The sequence below is a fragment of the Rana temporaria genome, chromosome 11, assembly GCF_905171775.1.
Source record: "Rana temporaria chromosome 11, aRanTem1.1, whole genome shotgun sequence".
NCBI lineage: Eukaryota > Metazoa > Chordata > Amphibia > Anura > Ranidae > Rana > Rana temporaria.
The window spans coordinates 155,229,005-155,256,112 of NC_053499.1; the positions used below are offsets into that span (position 1 = coordinate 155,229,005).

Genomic DNA, 27,108 nt, shown 5'->3' on the forward strand with positions numbered 1-27,108 from the left:
GAGATGCCAATCAGTGCCATCAGTAATGCCTCTCAGTACCCCCTCATCAGTGCTGCTTATCAGTGCCCATCACTGCTTACCAGAAATCAGTACAGTGATTATCAGTACACCCCTATCAGTGATGCTTACCAGTTCCCACCTGTGATGCCCACCAGAGATGCCAATCAGTAATGCCTGTCAGTACCCCCTCATCAGTGCTGCCTATCAGTGCCATATATCAGTGCTGCCTATCAGTGCCCATTACTGATTGGAAGCATATATCAGTGCCCATAAAGGATGCCCATCAGCGCCACCTCTCAGTACCCATCAGTACTGCCTATCAATGCCCATCAGAGCCACCTATCAGTGCCCCTCAGTGCTGCCTATCAGTGCCCATCAGTGCTGCATATTAGTGCTTTATCATCAGTGCCAATTAGCGTCACCTCATCAGTGCCGCCTCCTTAGTGCCTATCAGTACCCATTAGTACTGCAAATTAGTACCTCCTCATCAGTGCTCATCAGTGTCACCTTGTCAGTGCCGCCTCATTAGTGCCCATCAGTGAAGGAGAAAACGTACTTATTTACAAAAATTTACAGCATTTTTGGTATTTTATTTATTTGCTTAGTAACAAATAAAAAAAAACCCAGTGGTGATTAAATACCACCAAAAGAAAGCTCTATTTGTCTCCAAAAAAATGGTAAAAATGTTGTGTGGGTACAGCATTGGATGACCGCGCAATTGTCATTTAAAGTACGACAGCGCTGAAAGCTGAAAATTGGCCTGGGCAGGAAGGGGGTGAAAGTGCCCGGTACTCAAGTGGCTATAATAGACACACAATTAAAAAAAAAAGTGGTCAGGGTCAGGTATTATTCTGGCACAAGAGCGGCCTGTGGAGCGGCCAAGGAAGAAAAAGCTGTAACTTTGTTGTAAATTTGTCCCATTAGCTATCTCCTTGCCCCTCTTTAGCAACGTCTTTCTGTGCGACCAAAATAGTAAATGGCCCTCTATCTATTATATACATCCATACCCGCACAAATTTTAGGCCCGGATTCACGTAGATGCGCATATCTTTGTGCGGGCGTAACGTATCCTATTTACGTTACGCCTCCGCAACTTTGACAGGCAAGTGCCGTATTCTCAAACCAAAGTTGCGGCGGCGTAGCGTAAATAGGCCGGCGTAAGCCCGCCTAATTCAAATGTGGTAGATGTGGGCCTGTGTTATGTAAATTTAATGTGACCCCACGTAAATGACGCTTTTTACGAACGGCGCATGCGCCGTCCGTGAAAGTATCCCAGTGCGCATGCTCCAAATTAACCCGCAAGAAGCCAATGCTTTCGACGTGAACGTAAATGATGCCCAGCCCTATTCGCAAACGACGTAAAACGTGAAAAATTTGACGCTGCCCCGACGTCCATACTTAACATTGGTACGCCGCATGTACGCCTCATATAGCAGGGGGTAACTTTACGCCGGGAAAAGCCTAACGTAAACGGCGTATCTGTACTGCATGGGCCGGGCGTACGTTCGTGAATTGGCGTATCTAGCTGATTTACATATTTCTAGGCGTAAATCAGCGTACACGCCCCTAGCGGCCAGCGTAAATATGCAGTTAAGATATGACGGCGTAAGAGACTTACGCCGGTCGGATCTTCTACAAATCTATGCGTAACTGATTCTAAGAATCAGGCGCATAGATACGACGGCTCGGACTCAGAGTTACGATGGCGTATCTGGAGATACGCCGGCGTAACTCGTACGTGAATCTGGGCCTTAGTGTTTTCCTATATATGTATATTACAATACCTTTTATTTTGCATAAAATTTGCATATATTTTAATTACCGTTATTTACTTTGAGGCTTGGAAGAGATTTTCTTTTTAAATAGGGTTAAGATGTGAACACGGTATAAATGTAACGCACTTGTTCATGTTTATGTTTCAACCATTATTTTTAGAGTGACACAAGATTATCTAGCAAATGAAAAAAAAAAAAAAATATATACATTTTAATGTTACCATAGGAAACAAAAAAAATGTTATATGAAGAATCATATGATGGTATTTCAATGTCAACAATAAAAAAGGACACAGAGTACATTACCGTCTCTGTGCTGTTTACATGCCAATATTTTATACACAATTTTCCCTGTATGGTGTCAGCTGTCAGTTATTTCTGCAAATTAACTGCCAAAAATGAAGAGGAACAGAATCACTTAGTGAGCTGGTAACCACGGGTTACCTTTCATATGCTTTAAAATAAAGCTGAAGAATGGGATGTTGGGAGGATAATTAGACACAAAAAAAAAAAAAAAAAAAACAACTTACAAAATGTAAAAAAAAAAAAGGAAAAGACATTCTACAATAAGAAATACGATCCCTGGGAAAAAATAAAATAAAATAAAAAAAGGTGATACTACGGAATGCCTATTTTAACCAAAAGTTTTACTTTTAAGTATAAACAGTTTTTATTTATTTTTTTTCCATTTTAAAGCATTAGCAATTCTCAGGAAATACAGTACACTTTTTTTTTTATTTATCCAAATTTTGTTTTAACCCTTTGAGCACTGAGAATGGTTTAAGTAATCATCGTTTCATAATAATAAATACATTTTCTTTAAAAAAAAAAAATGAAAAGAAAAAAGGCATTTTTGTGCAAAATAAAAAAAAAGAAAAGAAAAAATAAACAGTGCCAATTACATATCCGTGTGGCTTCAGTTATCACTGGGAACAAAATGAAATGACATCGCTAATAAATATGCATAATTTAAAAACATGAACTTTTAACAATATAGATGTATAGTCTAACAATTATATTTTTTTGTTTTAGAATAATAGTTTTTGAATATTTTATAAAGAATTTGTTTTTTTTTTACGTTGCATCCTTTGAATAATTTACAATGCTTGGGTGTTTAAAAAAAAAAAAAAAAAAGAAGTCAGTTGCAAAAAAAAAGAACAAAAAAAAAACAAAAACATGAATTTTCTGTCATTCGAGAGGTTCATTAAAAAAAGATCTTTTTTTTTTACACTATACATAGGCACAGTTTATGTAAAATGGGTATACTGCATCAGAAAAAAAAAAAAAAAACACCAGTTAAAAATGTCAGGGGTGGGAAGGGCAAGTTGCCTTCAAACGTCAATCACAATCTCCAAAATGCAAGTTTTGTACATTATATACACAGTTTTAATTCCTTTCTTGGTCACGGGATTGCAAACCAATAGGTCCCAGTGGATGTCTAAATATTTCAGTATCAAAGGAGACCGCAGTTTCTAGAACCATTTTTCAAAGCGAATCTGAGCCAGCATTCTTTTTTTTTTTTTTTTTTTTTATCTAGAAAAAAAATAAATATAAAAAAAAAAAAATATTCCCCAATTAACATAAAATAGTGCTCCAAAGTACTCAGAGGGCTAAAGGTTAATTTGCTGAAAAATACTAGTACACGGGTCAAAATGAAAAATAGTGTACCAGATTTTAAAGATAGAAATGCTTAAATAAACTGTCTTTTAATTCATGCAGCCGGTGCACAGCTTATCCAATTTGCGCAAGTTTGCAAACTCTTATCGAGGGGGGTGGGCACTATAACCTTCATATGTAACAAGAGCCGTTTATGCACCTCTATTAAACGCTATACAGTTTTACAAAACAAGTTTGTGCGCCCCCCCTTCCCCTTCCCCCAGAGTAACTCTCCAGAGCTAAAATTAGGAACGTGTGCCAAGTCTTTTTTTTTAGCTTTAAGGCTTTTTCCTGACAGTTCCTCAAAGCAAATTGCAGTCAATTTTATAATAATAATAATAATAAAAAAAAAGCAAATGCTACTGCTTTTCCATCTCTGCCACATAGAGAAGATGATCTTCCGGGGACTTCCCATGTGTTTTACTCAAGTGAAGTTTCACAGCATGCTTGCTTGCAAATGTCCGGTTGCAAAGCTTGCACTGGTAGGTGGACCCGGTCTCTTCTTCGGGAGAGGAGGCCACTAGCTTTTCGGAGGGGGACTTGGTGTGTGCTAACTGATTATGTATCTGTTCACTGGACAGTTTAGATAAGTCCCTTATTCTGAAACCTAAGTGGGATTCAAGGTGACTGATGTAGGTGGAGGGAGTCCTGATTTGCGAGGCACAGTCATTACAAAAAAACACCGGGTGCCCCGTATCTAAGTTCTTAAGGAATTTTGTCCCACCTGTCCTTCTCAGCTGGTATTTTACATTGGCTAGCCAGTGGCTGATGGTGGTCATGGAGAGTCCCGTAAACCGGGAAATGTGCATTCTCTCTTGGGGGCTCAAGTCGGACATGACGTACTTCCCCTCCGAGGTCTGTCGCAAGCTCGCGGCAAACTGGGCTTGCAGGATGAGCAAGTGTTGCGGATTCCAGTTGGACTGTCGCCCTTTCCTCTTCTGAGCTGGTGTGTTTTCCTCCGGTTCTTCTATTGTGGTACCGTCAATGTCAGATTTCTCAGAGATGCTGGTAGGTGTAGAAGATTTTGATGTGTGGCTTTCTGTCAGGTTCTTCAGCATATCAGAGATATCTGACAAGGCATTCTCGCGCAGCGGTGAGTTTGACATGAATGACACGACTGCAGATGTCTTTGCCGTTGTCACTGTAGATGAAGAAGATGCGGTAGACGACGACGTGGATGACAAAAGCGCTGAAGCCAGAGAGCAGTTTTTGTCACTCTTCCCTTTCGTCAAATCTATGGGCTGGTCATTGTTGACATGATAAAAATAACGGTCTGTTAGGTGGTCGTTTTTTTTGGCTTGGATAGGTGGCGTGGCTATGGCAGCCTTTTCTGCCAAGCTGTTACTCATTTTAAACAACATGCTCATTGGGTCCAGAGCCGGTAGAGATGGCTTAGCTGCCTTGCCAAGGTGAAGGTTCATAACCGACTGCAGTGCGCTTAATGGATTGACAAAGGGTTGCTCAGGAGGATGATCTGTTATTATAGCTGTACTGCTACTTAAGCTGCCAATAATGGACTTGATGTGGTCTTTGCCGTTTACTTCTGGCTCAGGGGTAGGGCTCTCCTTGCAGTTGTCTTTTGGCGGAGCCGGACTGTTTTGCTGGCTTTTAAATACGATGTCGTTTAAAATATCAGACTTTAGAGGTTCGCTGACCTCGCTTCCGCTGGGGGACGGCGTCGCCCGCTTGATTGGAGAAAACCTCTCCTCTGGTTCCTTCATTTTCTCTTCCACTTTGGCCACCTTTTCCGTCACCTTTTTGACTAGCTCCTCCATGGCATGGAAATTTGTTTTTGGCACAGGTGAGGTCTGGCTGCTCGGTGAAGGGATTAGGGGCTGATTTTTGGAAGGTGACATGACGTCGTTATTTCCAAACATTGGTTTCAGTGAAGTACTTTTTCCTGAGGAACCTAATGATAACTTCATCATGTTGGGAAGTTGGTAAGCAGCGTGGATGCTTGGGTAACCCCCCCAGCTTGGTGTGCCATTCTGAGCTTTATTTATAGCAGAAGTCACTGTGTTTTCTAAAGATTTAAGAATGTCTAACCCCCCTTTAGGACTCTCTTCCAAATCATGTTCTGTAAGGTAATGATATTTAGAAGTGACGTTAAACTTTTCCTCCTCCTCGTTTCCCTTTTCTTTCTCCTTAATTTTGTCATCCGTGATGACTTTGTCTTTGTCAACCTCTTTTTTAATCTCGACAGTCAGTTTTGGCGACAGAGAGGCACCGTTATTGGGTGGGGGTGTAAATGTGGTGGCGGCTAGTGGCACAGATTGGACCTTCTCGTCTATAACCGAGTTTGGGGTAATTGGGGATTCAATGACGGGCTTTCCTTTCTTAAGGGCAGAATTAGTCACTTTTATAAAATGTCCCGTGACCATCATGTGGCCAGTAAGTTCTTGTAGGGTGTCATGGGAGCTACCACATTCCATGCATTTGAGAATCTGAGATTTCCTAGCTTCAAAATGCCAAGCGTAGCTGGCTCCGTTCTGGTGTCCATACCGGTTATTTGGTGTTATATATGGGTTGGAGTTCTTTTGCAAAGTATCGTTGGAATCTAGAATTGTTGCTTTTGGCGTCCCCCCTGTTGAGTCGGGAGAACTTGGAAGTTCGAGTTCTAGAGACAGTTTTTTTCTAGAAGCCGGAACAATTTTTGCTGCTACGGGAGTAACAGGTTCTTTAAGAGGCACTTTTTGGTAATGTTTCGTTTTAATCATGTGAACGCTGAGGTCCTGAAGGGATTCGAAGGAATGCCCGCAGTACATACACTTCAAAACTTTTTGGGCATCTTCTTTCCCTTCCATTTCAAGTAATGACCGTTTACGAGGTTTCGACCACCGTCTGGGGTTTTTGTTATCGTTTGCATGGTTGTCATCTCTATAGTGTCCTGTTTCATTCATGTGAACCGTTAACTCAACCAAAGTATCGTAGGCGGCGCTACAGTCTTTGCAACGGAACTTACTGGCTCCCGTAAAAATCGAACCGTAGAGTTTGCTGCTCTGCCGGTACAACTGGACGGTGCTGAAGAGGCTTGGCTCGGGGAGTGCTCTGCATTGGGACACTTGCTGTAGAGTTTTGGCCACGGCCGTCTGGTGCCAGTCAAAGCTTCCGCTTCCACAGCTACTGCTGCTACTGCTGCTGCTGCCGCTACTGGCGTTGTTTTTCTCCGGCGTCGTCTGATGAAGGTTTAAACTGATGTTTGACCAGTAAGAATTGGAAAGGAAATTATTGTACACGGCTTTCATCTGCTCCAAACTGTCGGACACACTGGAGTCCTCGAGAGGGGCCAACAACTCCTTGGTTTCCTCCTCGTTTTTGATGGAGCTGCTTTCAAAGTCCGTCAGGCGGTCACTGGTCTCGCTGACGTGAGACTCGCTGTCCATCTCATGGCTGGAAAATTCACCAGCTGGGGAGTGCTGGTAGCCCGGAGAAGTCTTGGCAAAATCCGTTTCTGGGCAAGCATACTTCGCCGAAGGTTCTCCGTCCGCAACGGAGTCCTCAACCTCGCCATCGTCATCGAGCGCGGCCGCCTTCAGTTCATCAGACACGTAGGCTACAAAGGAAGAAGAAATAAAAAAAGAATTAGAGACTGCTGTGACCTTAATAAAAGTTAAATACAATTCATCACAAGTTACATATAAGAAAACGGCAGAGCATTTACATTTAATAAATAAATAAAATACAGCGTTTTTTTTTTTTTTCCTCCGAGAAAAATAGCTAAAAGGAGTGATAAAAAAAAAAAAACTCTTCAAACATAATTTGCCACCTTATTCTTCTCAAGGGGCAACAGCTTGAAATTAAAACTAAATTTGAAATTAATGAAGCACATTCTAGAGGTGGCATTCATTTCTAAAGTAATAAATTACTTGTATCAACCTTAGAGACAGCAGTTCCTGTCTGTCAATTAATATGTCTCATGCTTTTTCTACCCCTAATGCATTTCTTGACAGACAGCCTCACAATTTAAATTAAGCACACATTTTTTTTTTCTTACTCATTACATTTCTGATGCTGAACCTTTAATAAACATAAAGTAGAGAACTATCAATATAATTCCTACAATGAAAGAAATTTACATCAATTACAATAAATTAAAAAATGATTTAGTTTTTTGTATGTGTCTTGAGTGTATAAAGAAAATGGCTTAAAAGCTTATAATCACTTTTTATTTTAAGTAATGTTGGTGCCGTTCTTGTAGGGCTGATTCATTTCTCTTTAACCCCTGGCACTCCAGATGGGCTTTCATCGCATTGGATTCTGGGTAATGCCTTTCTTTCTTTTATGTTTTACAGAAAGAATAAAAAAGGTTATTATCTGTATGGTAATAATTTTAACACTTTTTGTGTGTTGTTATACTAAAATGACCCAGAAAAAAAGAAACCAGGAAAAATTAAGTGTTTCAACTTTTATTGTTTGAAGCAGAACTGCGAGTCTGTTATCTATCGGTTAATCCATCTATCTATCTATCTATCTATCTATCTATCTATCTATCTATCTATATGTCTGTCTATATAACTATCGATTTATCTATTATCTATCTATTGATCTATCTATCTGCCTTTTTTATCTGTCTGTCTGTCTATCTATTTGTCTGTCTATCTGTCTACCCACTTATCTATCTATCTATCTATCTATCTATCTATCTATCTATCTATCTATCTATCTATCTATCTATCTGTCTATATAACTATCTATTTATCTGTTATCTATCTATTGATCTATCCATCTGCCTTTTTAATCTGTCTGTCTATCTGTCTATGTCTTTTTTATCGGTCTATTTATCTGTCTATGTATCTGTCTGTCTATTTATCTGTCTATCTGTCTGTCTATTTATCTGTCTATCTATTTATCTGTCTGTCTATCTGTCTGTCTGTCTATTTGTCTGTCTGTCTATTTGTCTGTCTCTCTGTCTATTTATTTATTTATCTGTCTCTCTGTCTATTTCTCTGTCTCTCTGTCTATTTCTCTGTCTCTCTGTCTATTTCTCTGTCTATTTCTCTGTCTATTTCTCTGTCTCTCTGTCTATTTCTCTGTCTCTCTGTCTATTTCTCTGTCTGTCTGTCTATCTGTCTATTTGTCTGTCTGTCTGTCTATTTGTCTGTCTGTCTATTTCTCTGTCTGTCTGTCTGTCTATTTCTCTGTCTCTCTGTCTATTTCTCTGTCTATTTCTCTGTCTGTCTGTCTATTTCTCTGTCTCTCTGTCTATTTCTCTGTCTGTCTGTCTATCTGTCTATTTGTCTGTCTGTCTATTTGTCTGTCTGTCTATTTGTCTGTCTGTCTATTTCTCTGTCTGTCTGTCTATTTCTCTGTCTGTCTGTCTGGATATCTATCTATCTATCTATCTATCTATCTATCTATCTATCTATCTATCTATCTATCTATCTATCTATCTATCTATCTATCCACTCACAGTTCTGCTTCTGTTCTATAGATAAATAGATAGATAGATAGATAGATAGATAGATAGATAGATAGATAGATAGATAGATAGATAGATAGATAGATAGACCAATAGTCAGCTAGAGAGAGCAAAGATAGAAGAAATGGAAATATATAGATAGGCAGAGAGATTAAAGAAAGGAGACATAGTGATAGATAGATAGATAGATAGATAGATAGATAGATAGATAGATAGATAGATAGATAGATAGATAGATAGATAGATAGATGACTGACTCACAGTTCTGCTTCAAAAATACAAGCTGAAATACTTAATTTTTCCTGGTATTCTGGAATCTAATGCTTTGAGTAATTTTGGTATGAAAATGCACAAAAAATGTTAAAATTATTACCATACAGATAATAACCTTTTAAATTGCTAGTAATGAAGGCCTGAAAGGGTCATATTTATAGCCCCAAAAAATGCCACTTTGTCTTGCCTGCTAAATACCAATTATCTTAATGGCGAAATTCAGGTAGGAAAAAAAGGAAAAAGCAAAAACAATTTTATGTATTAAACATCAAATCCATAATAATATATATATATATATATATATTTATATATATATATATATATATATATATATATATATATATATATATATATATATATATATATATATATATATATATATTATCTTTATTTTTTTAGTTTACAGCTTTGATGTTTAATATATAAAATCAATTATCTTTTTTTTTTTCTTACAATATTTTTGCATTCATATAATTGGTGTATTTACCAGGCAAGACAATGTGGCATATTTTGGGGGCTATACACGTGGCCCTCTCATGCCTTCATTGCTAGCAATTTAAAAAGTGTAGCTTCAATGAGGCCAACAATTATATTACCACTTATGAGGACAATGTATCTTTGCAAATTTCTGCCTTTGTCTAAAAAATATCAGTCGCCCCCCTGATTAAGAGATAAAATGTTATAAATTATTATTTTTCTTTTTTTTTTTTTACATATGCTCTGCAATAATTTCGACTTAGACTCTGCCAACAATGAACCTCATTGTGAATCTATTCAACCACTTTGTACTTCTGTTTTTTTTTTTTTTTTTTATGAGACTGACATACTCGAATTAAAGCTTAATGGTTTATCACCCTTCTAGGATAAAAAAAAAAAAAGAAGTTCCACCTCCCCCTTCCAAAAGGAGGAATGCTAATAAAAAAAATTAAAACATCAAAGTGGAAAAATTATTTATATATAATATATATATATATATATATATATATATATATATATATATATATATATTTTTTTAAATAGAGTGGGCTAGATCCACAAAGCCCGCCCTAACTTTGCGGCGGCGTAGCGTATCGTCTTTACACTACGCCGCCGTAAGTTAGCGAGGCAAGTACATGATTCACATAGTACTTGCCTGCTAAGTTACGGCGGCGTAGCCTAAAGCGAGCGGGCGTAAGGACGCCTAATTCAAAATAGGCTGAGGGGGCGTGTTTAATGTTAATTTTGTTTGACCTGACGTGATTGACGTTTTTTTTGGAACGGCGCATGCGCCGTCCGCCTACATATCCCAGTGTGCATTGCGGCAACGTACGCCGCGCGGGCCTATTGGTTTCGACGTGGACGTAAATCCCTATTCACGGACGACTTACGCAAACAACGTAAAATTTTCGAATTTCGACGCTTGGAACGGCGGCCATACTTAATATTACTGTTCCAGCTATTTGATGGAATATCTTTAGGCCTGATAATGCGTTACGTTAACGGCGTATCTGTACTGTGTCGGCCGGGCGTACGTTCGTGAATAGGCGTATCTAGTGATTTACATATTCTACGCCGACCGCAATGGAAGCGCCCCCTATCGGTCAGCCTAAATATTGCACCCTAAGATAGGACGGCGCAAGGCGTCGTATCTTAGATAGGTTTAAGTGTATCTCAGTTTGAGAATACACTTAAACTTAGGTCGGCGCAGATTCCAAGTTAGGTCGGCGTATCTACTGATACGCCCGCCTAACTCTATGTGGATCTAGCCCAGTGTGTATAAATACACACACATACACACTCTATTTATACTGTATATATATATATATATATTTTTTTTTATAATAGGAATAAATAGAAGTTAGGAGTATTGAATGAATGTCACCCCCTCCCAAAGGGAGGAATGTTAATAAAAAAATTAAAACACCAATTTAGAAAGAACATATATAAAAAAAAATATTATATATAGTTTTTAATAATAAGTACTAAAAGAAAAAGCAAAAAAAACATATTATGACCCAAGAGTAAGAGCATGAAGCTATATTCCATTTTTTTTTTCCTTTTCTCTTTTTGTTTTTCCCTCTTAACATTTAGTGACATTTCATGGCATATGCCCAGTATGTGTAACACTCTGTTCTTGTATATGGCCTTTTGGCTGCAGTTTTAAAACCTTCCATTTGTGTCACTTATGCTTGTGTATCACAGCGGGGAGTCGAGTTCCTTGCACTGGGGAAGGATGTACAGTAATTTTGTGGTAATGCAACCGACACGAAGTCAGATGGACAAGCTCCAAAAAAAAAAAAAACACTGCTACTTCATGGTAGGTATTAATAGGTCAGTTCTGTTCCCACATTGTACAAAAAAAAATGCTATGAAGTAAATAATAAAAACTACGCAATGCAGAGCTAAAATCCCCAGTGCAGTTTACAGGAAAAAAAATGATCAATGTCATTCTTTTGAACAAAGTAACCATTTGTAAAAACACTGATGAGACATTTTTGCGACATGAGTTTGTCTGCTTGTATGGGCCCAGCCATACTTTTGCATTAGAGAAAAACCAAACGAAAAAAAAAAAAAAAAACGTGTTTTTAGGCTTTTCCTGTTTTACATGCATTCTTGTGTGTTTTAATACGGGTCCCCAAATCCGGGAGATCAGGCGCAAAAAGGTGACTCGAGTATAAGCCGAGGGGGGCAATTTCAACACAAGAAAATGTGCTGAAAAACTTGGCTTATAATCGAGTATATACGGTAAATATGTTTCTGTTTAGTGACGTAAAAGGTACTGAAGTTGTTAAATAAGCATGACATCCAGGAGAACTCAGCAGTAACAGTCTAAATCACAGGTGTCAAACACAGGGCCCGCGGGCCGAATCCGGCCCTCCAGGCTATTTAATGTGGCCCTCACACCTCTCCTGCAGCTGCAAGAGAACTCAAGCCCTCCTCTGGTCCTACTCCAGACCCTTACTTTCTGCTTTCAAGCAATGCATCCAGCTTCTTCCCAGAAGCAGCATAAGGAAAGGGGGTGCACTGTGATGTAAGGGAGGGTGGGGGACTCAACTTCTGATGGTGGGGTGGCTCTTGACATCTAATGTAAAGGGGAGGGGATGCGCTGGACATCTAATCTTACAGATACAACCGGCCCTTTTGAGGGCAATCATAATGTTGATGTGGCCCGCGATGAAATTGAGTTTGACACCCCTGGTCTAAATATTCCTCAGTGTAGGTTTTATTTAACCTACCAGTATAACTGTTAGAGAAAGGCAGAGCATAACTATGCAAAACTAGAGAGAACCTACAAAGCCAAGAAAGAGATGGTCCTTGGTGGGAAACAAACCTTGGAGAATGTACAAAGCCCCTGGCAGAGATGGTCCTTGGTGGGAAACAAACCTTGGAGAACGTACAAAGCCCCTGGCAGAGATGGCCCTTGGTGGGAAACAAACCTTGGAGAACGTACAAAGCCCCTGGCAGAGATGGTCCTTGGTGGGAAACAAACCTTGGAGAACGTACAAAGCCCCTGGCAGAGATGGTCCTTGGTGGAAAAAAATAACTTATGGAGAAACTTCAAAGCCCAAGCAAAGAATGTCCTTGGGGGGTAAACAAATCTAGGAGAACCTACAAAGCCCAGGCAGAGATGCTGCTTGGTGGGAAACAAACCTGTGGAGAACTGCAAAGTCCAAGCAGAGAAAGTCCTTGGTGGGAAACAAACTCAGGGAGAACCTACGACGCCCAGGGAGAGAGAGTCCATGGTGGAAAACAAACCCAAGGAGAACCTACAAAGTCCAAGCAGAAAGGACCCTTGGTGGGAAACAAACCCAGGGAGATCTCATAAACCCAAGCAGAGAAATTCCTTGGTGGGAAACAAACCCAGGGAGAACCTACAACGCCTAAGCAGAGAAGGTCTTTTGTGGAAAACAAACCCAGGGAGAACCTACAAAGCCCAAGCAGAGAAAGTCCTTGGTGGGAAACAAACTCAGGGAGAACCTACAACGCCCCAACAGAGAGGGTCCATGGTGGAAAATAAATCCAAGGAGAACCTACAAAGTCCAAGCAGAAAGGACCCTTGGTGGAAAACAAACCCAGGGAGAACTTACAAACTGAAGCAGAAAAAATTCCTAGGTGGGAAATAAACATAGGAAGTCCAAGCAGAGGAGATCCTTGGTGGGAAACAAACCCAATCAGAGAAACTGCTTGGGGGGAAACAAACTCAGGAGATCCTACATAGCTCAAGCAGAGAAGGTCCTTGGTGGGAAACAAACCCAAGGAGAATCTATATAACCCAAGTAGAGAAGGTCCTTGGTGGGAAACAAACTCAGGAGATCCTACATAGCTCAAGCAGAGAAGGTCCTTGGTGGGAAACAAACCCAAGGAGAATCTATATAACCCAAGCAGAGAAGGTCCTTGTTGAAAAACAAACCCAGTGAGAACATCGAAATTACAAGCAGAGAAGGTCCTTGGTGGTAAACAAACCCAGGGAGAACCTACAAAGCCCAAGCAGGTGGGATACTCGGCGGGGAAACAAACCCAGGGAGAACTTACAAACTGAAGCAGAGAAAATCGTTGGTGGAAAACAAACCTAGGAAAAACCTACAAAGCCCAAGCAGGTGGGATACTCTGTGGGAAACAAACCCAGGGAGAACTTACAAACTAAAGCAGAGACAATCGTTGGTGGAAAACAAACCGAGGAAGAACCTACAAAGCCCAAGCAGAGAGGGCCCTTGGTGGGAAGAAACCCAGGGACCCAGTGCTGCAGGACAGGCAAGCAAACCACCTTATCACACCAATGCCACCAGTGCTGAATGATATATAAAGTCATAATTTGTGTAGCAGTTTCCATTAAAGGTCAACGTTTTACAAACCTAGTCAACTCAACTAAGACGAAACATGACGAAAAAATATATGAGCAAGTCCAGAAGTACGGGCAACTTAAGTTAAAGGGAGACCTTGATTTTTTTTCTGTAAAAGTCTGAGAACCAGAGATAATGATAGCAAAAGTCATGAGCCCATGGAGACTCTTCCGGTAAAATGGGAGAACCAGTCAGTTAAAACTATAGGCAGATCCCAACTTTTCCTGGCAAAGTCAAACTTAACCTCTCAAGCCTTCCTATTGGTCCTCTAAGGTGATGGGCAGGCTGGGAAGATTTGTATATATATCTGTTGCCTATATCTCCAAAACCAGGAATGGTTCCGGTATGCGGTTTTTACTGAAGGTGAACGCCTATATTTTTGTTTTCATTGCACCTTCAATTTTTTTTTTTAAAGCTTTACATTAAGCAGCTGGATGCCGTTTTAGCCATCCCAAGCCTGCAACAGACAGGCAAGGGTTAACGTCTCAACCTGCCGCTGATAATTCCAGAGGAGGAAATCTATCAGGCGGTAGCGGCTCCACGGGGAGCGACATGGCACTTCCTGGGTGATTCTCCTTTGTGATTAAAGACGGGGCTTGTCGGGCTTTGGTCTATCATAACGCTTTTTTACTGCGGCCTATTACGGCACAAATTGCTTCCCACCCACAAGAGTCTGTCTGCGCTTTTGTCACAAAGGCTGCGGCCCGTCGTTCTCTGCTCTGCCATACAGGATTACGGTTAGATGCCGATACAGCATGTAACCCGCAGATTCAGTTGTAATACTCCTCATAGCACCTTTTTCAATGAGTATTATTACCACGACGTTCACCCCGAAAGCAATTTTTGATGCAACTTTCGGCATTTTTACATGGCTTCTTTATTGTAAAGCATACAGAGATCTGTAGAGTCTACTGGATTTTATATTAGAGGTTATGGCGAGCATCTCTGCTAAAGGACTGCTTAGTTGAGGTCAACTACACCGGGAACTGATTTACTAAAGGAGTAAAGACTGCTGACTTGGCCAAGTAAATGTTGACTTACTATAGTGAATAAAGTATAAAGGCAAAAGACAATGGGCCAGATCCACATAGAATTAGATCCGCGCAGCGTATCAGAGATACGCTACGCCGCCGAATCTTACCTGGCTTTAAGTCGAATCCAGGAAGATTTTGCGCCGTAGTGTATCTCTCGGCGCGTAATTCAAATCGGCGGGTAGGGGGCGTGATTCATTTAAATGAAGCGTGTCCCCGCGCCGATTGAACTGCGCATGCTCCGTTTCGAAATTTCCTGCCGTGCTTTGCGCGAAATGTCATTTTTTTTAGCTTAGACGTGAGTTACGTCCATCCCTATTCACGGACGACTTACGCCAAAAAAAAATTTCAAATTTCGACGCGGGAACGACGGCCATACTTAACATGGCCAGTCTATCTATACGCTGCAAAATACCAGCTTTAACTATACGCCGGAAAAAGCAGACTAGAGACGACGTAAGAGAATGCGACGGCCGCGCGTACCTTCGTGGATCATCGGAAAAAGCTCATTTGCATACCCAACGCGGAAAACGTCGCGAACTCCACCCAGCGGGCGCCGAAGTATTGCATCTACGATCCAAAGGCGTACGAAGCCGTACGCCTGTCGGATCGAACCCAGATGCCGTCGTATCTTGGTTTGAGGATTCAAACTAAAGATACGACGCGGGTAATTTGAAAGTACGCCGGCGTATCAGTAGATACGCCGGCGTACTCTCTCTCTGGCAAAGTGAAGCTTCACCTCATTTACTAATCTCTGGAGCAACCGACCTTGCAGAGTGCGCAGACTATTTGCCTTTAGTAAATCCCCCCTTGTAGTTTAGTAGAGCCTCCATACCGGACGGCGGCAGATCACGTATGCGGACGCGAAGCCGTCGTATGCATTTTCTGCATGTGTAATCTATATCCTACCGTAGCCGAACACGGCCTATCAGACAAGCGGTTGTCAGGATCCTCTGCCTTACAAGTTCCCCTCGCCGTGACTTGCCTTAATGAAGTTAATTGAATTTAAGATCAATAATGGTTAATTATTGCAATTTGACGTTGGAAGATAAATGGCTCCCGGACAGCGAGATGTCCCGCAATGTGGCTTCTCCAGCACATTACGCCGGCAGAGGGATGAGGCGAGCGTCCATTGATCCAAGTACAAGCCTATCGACCCCAACGCACTGATGAATGCCTCCACTCCCCCCCTCCCGGGCTACAAGTAGATGTAACACCAGCGCGGTCTAACCCTTGTCATCGGATCTATAGGCGCTGCGGACTACAAATCTACAGATGGATGAGACCGGCCATGGAAAAAAGCGGGGGTGACACATTTCTAGGATGTTTTGATTCCAAGTCATCGGAATTAGAGAATTCCCTGCGCAATACAGCAGAATACACAATATATATATATATATATAATATTAAAAATAAAGAAATACTAATAATAAACAATAAAAATAACGAAATATTAATAATAAAAAAAAGATTAAAATAAAAATAAATAAAAATAATATTAAAAACATATTTGGAAAAAGCGGGGGTGACAATTCCTGGTTATGTTTCCAAGTCATCGGAATTAGAAAATTCCCTGTGCAATACAGCAGAATATATATATTATTATTTTTTTAATATTTTTGTTCATTTAAAAAAAATATTACTATTATTTTTAAATATCTTTATTTGCTTTTTGTGTGTGTGTATGTATATGTATATGTATATGTATATATATATATATATATATATATATATATATATATAAAAAATAAAAAAAAATAAAAATAAAAAAAATTATATATATATATATATATATATATATATATATATATATATATATATATATATATTTTTTTTTCTTTTATATATATATATATATATATATATATATATATATATATATATATATATATATATATATACATATACATACACACACACAAAAAGCAAATAAAGATATTTAAAAATAATAGTAATATTTTTTTTAAATAAACCAAAATATTTTAAAATAATAATAATAATAATAAATAAATAAAAAAAATTATAAAAATAAAGAAGAAGAACTCACACTGGTAGAGGGAGAAGCGCCACAAGGAGGCAGTCTGCACAGCAGAGCTCACACTAAAAGAAGGAGAAGCTGCAAAAGGAGCCAGCCTGTACAGTAGAAATCACACTGGGAGAGGGAGACACTGCACAAGGAGGTGATCTGTACAGGGGAGCTCACATTGGTAGAGGGAGAAGTAGCAGATGGAGCTGATCTGTACATCAGAGCTCATACTGGGAGAGGGGGAAGCAACAGACGGTGCCAGTGTGTCATTTAGAGCTCACACTTGCAGAGAGAGAGAGAGAAGCAGCACAAGGAGGCAGTCTATACAGCAGAGCTCACACTTGGATAGAGAGGGAGGAGCAGCACATAGAGACAGTCAGTTGTGCTGCAGTGCAAGAAGCATGCTGATAGAAGAAGAGAGCAGAATAATCACTGTGGGCTGGATTCAGGATACATTTGCGTTTTTTTGCGGAGGCGCAGGGCAACGTTTTTGCCCTGCGCCCCCGCAAATTTACTGCGCTGCCCTTGATTCACGGAGCAGTAGCTCCGTAAATTGCGTGGGCGCTCCGGCAAAATGCCCGGCGTAAGCGCGCGCAATTTAAATGATCCCGTAGGGGGCGGGAATCATTTAAATTAGGCGCGTTCCCGCGCCGATCGTAGAGCGCATGCTCCGTCGGGAAACTTTCCCGACGGGCATTGCGGCAAATGACGTCGCAAGGACGTCATTTGCTTCAAAGTGAAAGTGAATGGCGTCCAGCGCCATTCACGAATCACTTACGCAAACTACGTAAATTTGAAATTTCGCGACGCGGGCACGACGGGTATACGTAGCAGGGGCAGCCTTACGCGAAAGACGCCGTACGGAAACAACGGAAACTGCGTACGCAGGGCTCGCGTAACGTTGTGAATCGGCGTTTAGTATGCAATTTGCATACTATACGCTGAGCACAACGGGAACGCCACCTAGCGGCCATCGCAAGAATGCAGCCTAAGATATGCGGGCATAAGAGCCTTATGCAGCGCAGATCTTAGGCTGCAGTCGGCGTAACGAGGTTCCTGAATCAGGAGCACTCGTTACGCCGGGGCAAGTAAGCAATTGCGCTGTGTAACTTATGGTTACACAGGCGCAATTGCTTCTTGAATCCAGCCCTGTGTCTTTATCCCTGCGCTCTTCTTTTACTCCGTAGTTATTAGTTATGGTCTTGGGGGGGTGAGGAGGAGACAAAGAAACTGCAGCAAAATACGATCAGGTCTCCCCCGATTATATATAAATTGTCCATAGTATGTGAGAAGGGGGCTTTAGATTGTAAGCTCCTTTGGGGCAGGGACTGATGTGACTGTGGGGTACGTATATTGTCCGCGCTCTATAAATGCCTGTAATAAAAAAATCAAGCCGAGGAAAATGATTGGCTGAATACTGAGTTCGGAGACAGGTGCTCTTTATAGAGGAAGTCCTTCATTGACACGATAGGTCACTGCCGGTCACGTGATCTAAAGCACAACGCAACAGTTGCCATTTTTTTTTTTTTTACTTCTCACTATTCACGCCGTCCAATGATCTCCATGATCTCTCCCTCGTTCACTCAAAAACAAACGAAAAAAAAGAAGGTAAAACGGATCGCATCTCTCGCTGACAACATCAAGGCCCGGCGCAGCCCCGGCAGAATGTACGATTATGCAAAACCGGCGTCGAGGATACTGCTAATCATCTGCTCTTGTCAATGACTTGAAGGGCGCGTGACAGCGTATTTACATTAAACAAACGCACGGCAGCTGCTGAAACCTTTAATGTAAGACTGAAATGCGCCGAGGAACCCGGGCGCCAACTCTGGAGAACCGTCACAGGAACAAATATCAACCCGGGATCCGCGCTTTATCATTCCATCGAACGCCCGTACAGAACTTCCAATTATCAGAAACGAAAAAAAAAGGGGGGGGGGGGGTTCCCCACAGACAAAGTTTAAAGCTGACCTTACGCTAGTAAAACTTTGTCCAAAATTTTTGATTTTTAAGAACATTGGGGCAGATCCACATAGAAATAGATGGGCGCAGCGTATCAGAGATGCACAGCGTATCAGAGATACGCTACGCCGCTGTAACTTACTTTTGGCCGGTTCGAATCCTGGAAGAATTTGCGCCGTAGGTTACGGCGGCGTAATGTATCTCTGGCAGCGGAATTCAAATTGGCGATTGGGGGGCGTGTTTCATTTAAATGAAGCGCGTCCCCGCGCCGAATGAACTGCGCATGCTCCGTTTCTAAATTTCCCGCCGTGCATTGCGCTAAATGACGTCGCAACGACGTAATTTTTTTTTAACTTAGACGTGAATTACGTCCATCCCGATTCACGGACGACTTACGCAAAAAAAAATTCAAATTTCGACGCGGGAACGACGGCCATACTTAACATGGCAAATCTAACTATACGCCGCAAAATAGCAGCTTTAACTATACGCCGGAAAAAGGCGACTGGAGATGACGTAAGAGAATGCGACGGCCGCTTGTATGTTCGTGGATCGTCAGAAATAGCTAATTTGCATACCCGACGCGGAAAACGACGCGAACTCCACCCAGCGGACGCCGAAGTGTTGCATCTAAGATCCGAAGGCGTACGAGGACGCACACCTGTCGGATCTAACCCAGATGCCGTTGTATCTTGGTTTGAGGATTGGAATTGGGGGCCCCATGATGGCACTGAGAGTGATCGATACACAGGGGAGGCAGTCTGCCTCCTACCGACTTGATGTCTGTTTACCTGCACTGCATTTGAGTTTCCATTATTTCTTATGGGGAAATTTGCTTTGATAGACAAGTGCTTTGGATGTTTCTGGAACGAATTATGCTCGCAATCCAAGGTTTTACTTGTATTACTATTAGGGGCATCCGGTCATACTTTTTATTCTTGGAAGTGCTTTATTGGTCATGCTGTTCATTCTATTAATTTGCCATATTATCTGATTACACGAATACTCAATTTGTTTTGGACGAGCGTGTATTTATATCATAGGTTACACATTTTATATTATGCGTTATGTTAAACGGTCTTAATTATAAATTACATTTTACTGATCACTGATTTATATTCTAAATCGCCCCCCCGTCACTGGGCAAGGGCGCATCACGTGATGTGTGTCTTATATCTGACAGGGGCAAAGTGACCCCCATATTCATCCCAGCACAGCTGTGTGTGGTCACTGTCAGCTGGTTCATGCTGGGGGGGACAAACCTTACTGGGTGGGTTCTTCGGGTTCCTTTAGAAGTCTATGATGACTGGCTCTTTGGGGTCCTTCGTAGGTTCAGGAGATGTGTTGGGTTAGGAGATGTTGGGTTAGGAGATGTTGGGTTAGATGTTGGGTTGGGTTAGATGTTGGGTTAGGAGGTGTTGGGTTAGGAGGTGTTGGGTTAGGAGGTGTTGGGTTAGGAGATGTTAGGTTAGGAGATGTTGGGTTAAGAGATGTTGGGTTAGGAGATGTTGGGTTAGAAGATGTTGGGTTAGGAGATGTTGGGTTAGGAGATGTTGGGTTAGGAGATGTTGGGTTAGGAGATGTTGGGTTGGGTTAGATGTTGGGTTAGGAGGTGTTGGGTTAGGATGTGTTGGGTTAGGAGGTGTTGGGTTTGGAGGTGTTGGGTTAGGAGGTGTTGGGTTAGGAGGTGTTGGGTCAGGAGGTGTTGGGTCAGGAGATGTTGGGTCAGGAGATGTTGGGTCAGGAGATGTTGGGTCAGGAGATGTTGGGTTGGGTGTTGGGTTAGGAGATGTTGGGTTAGGAAATGTTGGGTTAGGAGGTGTTGGGTTAGGAGGTGTTGGGTTAGGAGGTGTTGGGTTAGAAAGTGTTGGGTTAGGAGATGTTGGGTTAGGAGATGTTGGGTTAGGAGATGTTGGGTTAGATGTTGGGTTGGGTTAGATGTTGGGTTAGGAGATATTGGGTTAGGAGGTGTTGGGTTAGGAGATGTTGGGTTAGGAGGTGTTGGGTTAGGAGGTGTTGGGTTAGGAGGTGTTGGGTTAGATGTTGGGTTGGGTGTTGGGTTAGGAGATGTTGGGTTAGGAAATGTTGGGTTAGGAGGTGTTGGGTTAGGAGGTGTTGGGTTAGGAGATGTTGGGTTAGGAGGTGTTGGGTTAGGAGGTGTTGGGTTAGGAGGTGTTGGGTTAGATGTTGGGTTAGGAGGTGTTGAGTTAGGAGATGTTGAGTTAGGAGATGTTGGGTTAGGAGGTGTTGGGTTAGGAGGTGTTGGGTTAGGAGGTGTTGGGTTAGGAGGTGTTGGGTTAGATGTTGGGTTAGGAGGTGTTGGGTTAGGAGATATTGGGTTAGGAGATGTTGTGGTGTGAATAAGTCCTAAAATTGTGGGGGTTATAGTGATGGGACTGACAGCTTAAACAAAAAAAAAAGAAAATATTCTAAATTGGGTATAATCCTTAATATTTTTTCTTCATTATTCGAGTATTATTTTATCCAACTGCTCAGGAAACACTACAGTTATGACCGAAAACAGTGGTTGCCTGGTTTGTTTTTTTCCAGCCTTGGTTTGAAGCAGGAATAAAGGAGATAAGAAGATATGAGTGCCCTAGATTCCATTCCTTTTTGAAAAAGTAAATATAGCTGAAGAGTTCTTTCTTTTTCTTCACATCCTGACCCCGAAGACACTACAATAGGAGAAAGTATAAAGCAAAGGTAAATTCTTAAAGGGGTTGTAAAGCTTCGTGTTTTTTCACCTTAATGCATCCTACACATTAAGGTGAAAAAACACATCGCACTCTCCTGCTCCCTCGAGCCCCCGTTTTACTTACCTGAGCCCCGAATCTCTGTGGGCACAATCCTGCATTGCTTTCCCCCAGCTCTTCATTGGATGATTGATAGCAGCTGTCAATTGAATCAATGAAGCGGTGCGCCTGGGGCGGGGCCGAGTGATACAGTCGGTGGCTATGGCCGCCGACTGTATCACACGGGAGCACGCCCACAAGCTAACCCCTTGGGAGAGAGCCTCCCAGAAGGGGGTTAGATCCTGCGGGGGAGGAACCGAGACAGCCGCCGAGGGACCCCAGAAGAGGAGGATCAGGGCCACTGTGTGCAAAACAAACTGCACAGTGGAGGTAAGTATTAAATTAAACCTTTACAACCCCTTTAAGGCCCGTACACACGACCGTATATTCCGACAACAATTGTCCAATAGACGTGTTTTGTCGGATAATCCGACCCTCTGTAAGCTCCATCGGACAATTGTTGTCGGAATTTCCGACAACAATTGTCCGATGGAGCGTACAGAGGGTCGGATTATCCGACAAAAAGACCAGGGACATCCAGGTCGGAAGGGAAGTCCAGGAGAGGAGCCGGTACAACTGAGCATGACCGAGGGGAAGGCCGAGTTAATCTTTAAAGACCAACTCAAGTCAACAACCGAAAGCCTCCTGGTCCAGGATTCGCAGAGTGCCCAGGAAGTGGAGAAGCACGTTTTCAATACTGACTGGAGTGCCCCTTTAATAAGTGACTGTTGCATTTGGCTCAGGGCGCTTTCAATAATCCCCCTCCCCCACAAGTAAACAGAACAATGAGATTTATCATTCATATTGTAGCTCCGCCGAAAAACACAGGTTGACCTCTAAGCAGCTGACATATGCAAGGCAAGGATATTTGTTTTAGTAAACCTTCAAAAGACCTCTGCTCAAATATTTTCTTAGCGCTTTAGACAAATATGCCGTATGATCTATTTGGGCTGACAGCGGGGAGCGGGAATCGCCTACTACGCCTCAAATCGCCATTTTGCCTAAGCACATTTATACACACTGAGCTCCCTGCTAACCCGGCCATGCCAACCGCGGATTTCCCCCCTTTCATTATCTGCTGCTGTAGCAGTTATAACATAAAAGGAAAATTGATTTATTTCCAAGTCCTGACGATAGGAGACAACGCTACTAAAAACCGCTTCTGCAACAAGAGACGACATGCTTTATAAAACAGAACTTTACTCATTTTTGTAAGTCACAAAAGGATCAAACACAAAAAATAGAATAAACACAAATATTGCAAACTACAAAAACGCACACAAAAAAAATAAACGCATTAGTGTGAACCGAGAGTTACAAGTGTTTTTGGCCCCATAGGGCTAGATTCAGAAAGAATTTACGACGACGTATCTAGTGATACGCCGCGTAAATTCAAATCTGCGTCGGCGTATCTTCTTTCTTAATGATTAGGCAGGCGTAGCGTATGTCATATACGCTACGCCGCAAGTTAGAGAGGCAAGTGCTGTATTCACAAAGCACTTGCGTCCTAAGTTACGGCGGCGTAGCGTAAATGTGCCGGCGTAAGCGCACCTAATTCAAATTGTGAAGAGGTGGGCGTGTTTTATGTAAATAAAGCATGACCCCACGTAAATGACGTTTTTAACGAACGGCGCATTCGCCGTCCGTGGACGTATCCCAGTGCGCATGCTCCAAATTACGCCGCAAAGACTTATTGGTTTCGACGTGAACGTAAATTACGCCCAGCCCCATTCACGGACGACGTAAAAATTTCAAAATTCGACGCGGTTCCGACGTCCATACCTAACATTGGCTGCGCCATCTTTTTGGTGGAATATCTTTAGGCCTGAAAACGCCTTACGTAAATGGCATATCTTTACTGCGACAGACAAGCGTACGTTCGTGAATAGGCGTATCTCGCTGATTTACGCATTCTAGGCGTAAATCAGCGTACACGCCCCTAGCGGCAGGCATAAACAGACAGCTAAGATACGACGGCGCCGGCGGTCGTATCTTAGCTAGATTTAAGTGTATCTCAATTTGAGAATACACTTAAATATACGACAGCGCAGATTCAGAGTTACAGCGGCGTATCTACTGATACGCCGGCGTAACTCTACCTGAATCTGGCTATAAGAAAGGACTTGCGCTCTAAGTTACGGCGGCGTAGTGTAAATGGGCCGGCGTAAGCCCGCCTAATTCAAACTAGGCTGGTAGGGGGCGTGTTGTATGTAAATGATTGGTGACCCCACGTAAGTTACGCGCTTTACGAACGGCGCATGCGTGCGCATGCTCAGTATCACGTCGAATTTTCAAAGTAAATTACGCCCGCTTAATGCTTAGTCGACGTGAACGTAACCTACGCCCAGCCCTATTCACGGACGACTTACGCAAAGGACGTAAAATACAACGCTGCTCCGACGTTTCCGACTTACCCCTGCATTATGAGGGATAACTTTACGCCAGTCAGACGCCTTACGTAAATGACGTATCTTGTTACGCCGGGCGCACGTACGTTTCGTGAATCGGCGCATCCAGCTCATTTGCATATTCGACGCGGAAATCAACGGAAGCGCCACCTAGCGGCCAGCGTAAATATGCACCCCGAGATACGACGGCGTAGGAGACTTACGCCACTCGTATCTTGGCCAAATCTATGCGGAACTGATTCTATGAATCAGGCGCATGGATGCGACGGCTCGGATTCGGACTTACGACGGTGTACGTGAAGATACGCCGTCGTAAGTCCGTTGCGAATCCGGGCCGAAATGTTTAATTGCTAAACACGTCATCTTGTGATTATTGGATGTTAAAAATATATATTTCCATTTCAAGTTGCTCATCGAGTTTCATTCAATTTTTCTTTTTTCTTTTTTTCTTTTCCTCCAGTTCTTCTCTTTTTTCTTTTTTTCCCCAAAGTCCCCCGATCTGTGCAGCGAACGTTCCCGAGATCTGATGACAAACACAGACCTGCCAATCACACAAATAAGCTGCTCGGTGATTGACGGCTCTGCTTGGTAAGAGGTCAGCAAAGCACTACAAACTCAGAGCGATTTTCTGCGCTCGCAGCACATCAGAGCCGTCCGGGGGATCCGACAGAAATGTACTTAACAAAAGAAGACGATACGAGTCACATTTGCGTGGCTGGAAATAGGATATGGGGTGCGATTTCCTTCTCCGCACGCTATGAGGAGGGCGCTGGGGTCTCCCCCTTTATTTTCCTTAACCACTTGCCTACAGGGCACTTTTACCCCCTTCCTGCCCAGGCCGGTTTTCAGCGCTGTCACATTTTGAATGACAATTGCGCGGTCATGCGACGCTCTACCCATATGACATTTTTTATCATTCTTTTTCACACAAATAGAACTTTCTTTTGGTGGTATTTAATCACTGCTTTCTAAGTACTAGTCACAGTACTTAGAAAGCAGTTTACAGAGCTAAATAGCTGAAGCTCAAAATACACAAAGATTAATGGGCCAGATTCTCAAAAGAGTTACGCCGGTGTATCTACAGATACACCGGCGTAATTCGAAATTCCCGCCGGCGTATCATTGTTTTGTATTCGCTAAACAAGATACGCCGGAATTAGGCTAGGATCCGACTGGTGTAAGTCACTCACACTGTCGGATCCTAAATGCAATACAGCGCTGACCGCTAGGTGGCGTTTACGTTCAGGTCTCATTTGACTATGCAAATGAGCCTGATACGCCGATTCCCGAACGAATTTGCGCCGCGTCGTCGTCGTTTACGTCGTTTCCATAAGCGTAAGGTTACCCCTGCTATATGAGGGGGTAACCTTACGCCAGTCCGCCGTATGCCATGTTAAGTATGGCGTCGGGTCCGCGTCGTCTTTTTCCGTCGGTTACGTCGTTTTACTAAGTCGTTCTTGAATACGACTTTACGTCAATGACGCTCACGTCGGCGTCATTGACGTTTTCCGTTGTGAGCTGGAGCATGTGCACTGGGCTATTTTTCCGCCCGGCGCATGCGCAGTTCGATCGTCGCGGGGGCGCGCTTAATTTGAATACAAGCCGCCCCCTTTGAATTACGCGGCCATACGCCGGGCCATTTACACTACGCCGCCGCAAATTACGGAGCAAGTGCTTGGAGAATACGGCACTTGCTCCAGTAAGTTGCGGTGGCGTAGTGTAAATGGCTTACACTACGCCAACGCGGAATGTAAGGGAATCTGGTCCAATATATCAAAAGTAGTAACCTCTCCCCCTCCTCCCTCTCTCTACTGTCTCTGCTCACAAGATCATGGAGAGGTATGGAAAGTCACAGTACTTAGAATGCAGTTTACAGAGCTAAATAGCTGAAGCTCAAAAAACACACAGCTGAACGTATCAGAGGAGTACCCAATCCCCCCCCTCCCTCTCCCTACTTACTCTGCTCACAAGGTCATGGAGAGGTATGGAAAGTCACAGTACTTAGAATGCAGTTTACAGAGCTAAATAGCTGAAGCGCAAATTATCAGAGAAGTACCCCCCCCCCTTTCACACGGTCATAAAGAATCAAGACAGTCACAGTGCTTAGCCTACAGTTTACAGAGCTAAATAGCTGAAGCTCAAAATACACACAATGGAATGTATCAGAGAAGTAACCCCCTTCCCTCCTCCCTCTCCCTACCTACTTAGTTCACAAAGTCATGGAGAGGTATGGGAAGTTACAGCACTTAGCCTGCAGTTTACAGAGCTAAATAGCTGAAGCTCAAAATACACACAGCTAATCGTATCAGAGGAGTAACCCCTTCCTTCCTCCCCTACTCTGCTCACAAGGTCATGGAGAGGTATGGGAAGTCACAGTACTTAGAATGCAGTTTACAGAGCTAAATAGCTGAAGCTCAAAATACACACAGCTGAACATATCGGAGGAGTAACCTCTCCCTTCCTCCCTCTCTACTCACAAGGTCATGGAGAGGTATGGGAAGTCACAGTACTTAGAATGCAGTTTACAGAGCTAAATAGCTGAAGCTCAAAATACACACAGCTGAACGTATCAGAGGAGTACCCAATCCCCTCCCTCCCTTCCTCCCTCTCCCTATCTACTCTGCTCACAAGGTCATGGAGAGGCATGGAAAGTACCAAGGTAATTAAGCTCAATGTACCTGAGAAAACTGGCAGAACCCCAACCAGCTTTACAGAAAAATACACATTTCCAGCGCTTTAGTAACCACCATCAGCTCGAAAACAGATCTTCCTTTTCTCCGACTTGCACGTCGCTTGAAATTAACGCTTGGGTATCAAAAATATGCCACGTCGTAAAAAGGCACGATAAAATTTACCATCAAGAATTACCTTTAAGCGCCGGGGAGGAAGATTTACAATACCGTTCCTCCAATCTCTGTGTAAGTTTTAAATATTTTATCGAGTTGG

The 27,108-nt window shown here is 42.5% G+C and overlaps 1 protein-coding gene across 1 annotated transcript in view; it reads right to left on the reverse strand.

Moving 5' to 3' along the window:
• Positions 1-2,420: 2,420 nt before the first annotated feature.
• TSHZ3 (teashirt zinc finger homeobox 3) overlaps positions 2,421-27,108 on the reverse strand; it is a 128,064-nt gene continuing 103,376 nt past the window's right edge. The window contains exon 3 of the mRNA XM_040329495.1: positions 2,421-6,984. Within this exon, the coding sequence (XP_040185429.1) occupies positions 3,791-6,984 (3,194 nt within the window). The 3' untranslated portion in view covers positions 2,421-3,790. The remainder of the gene's footprint in view (positions 6,985-27,108) is intronic.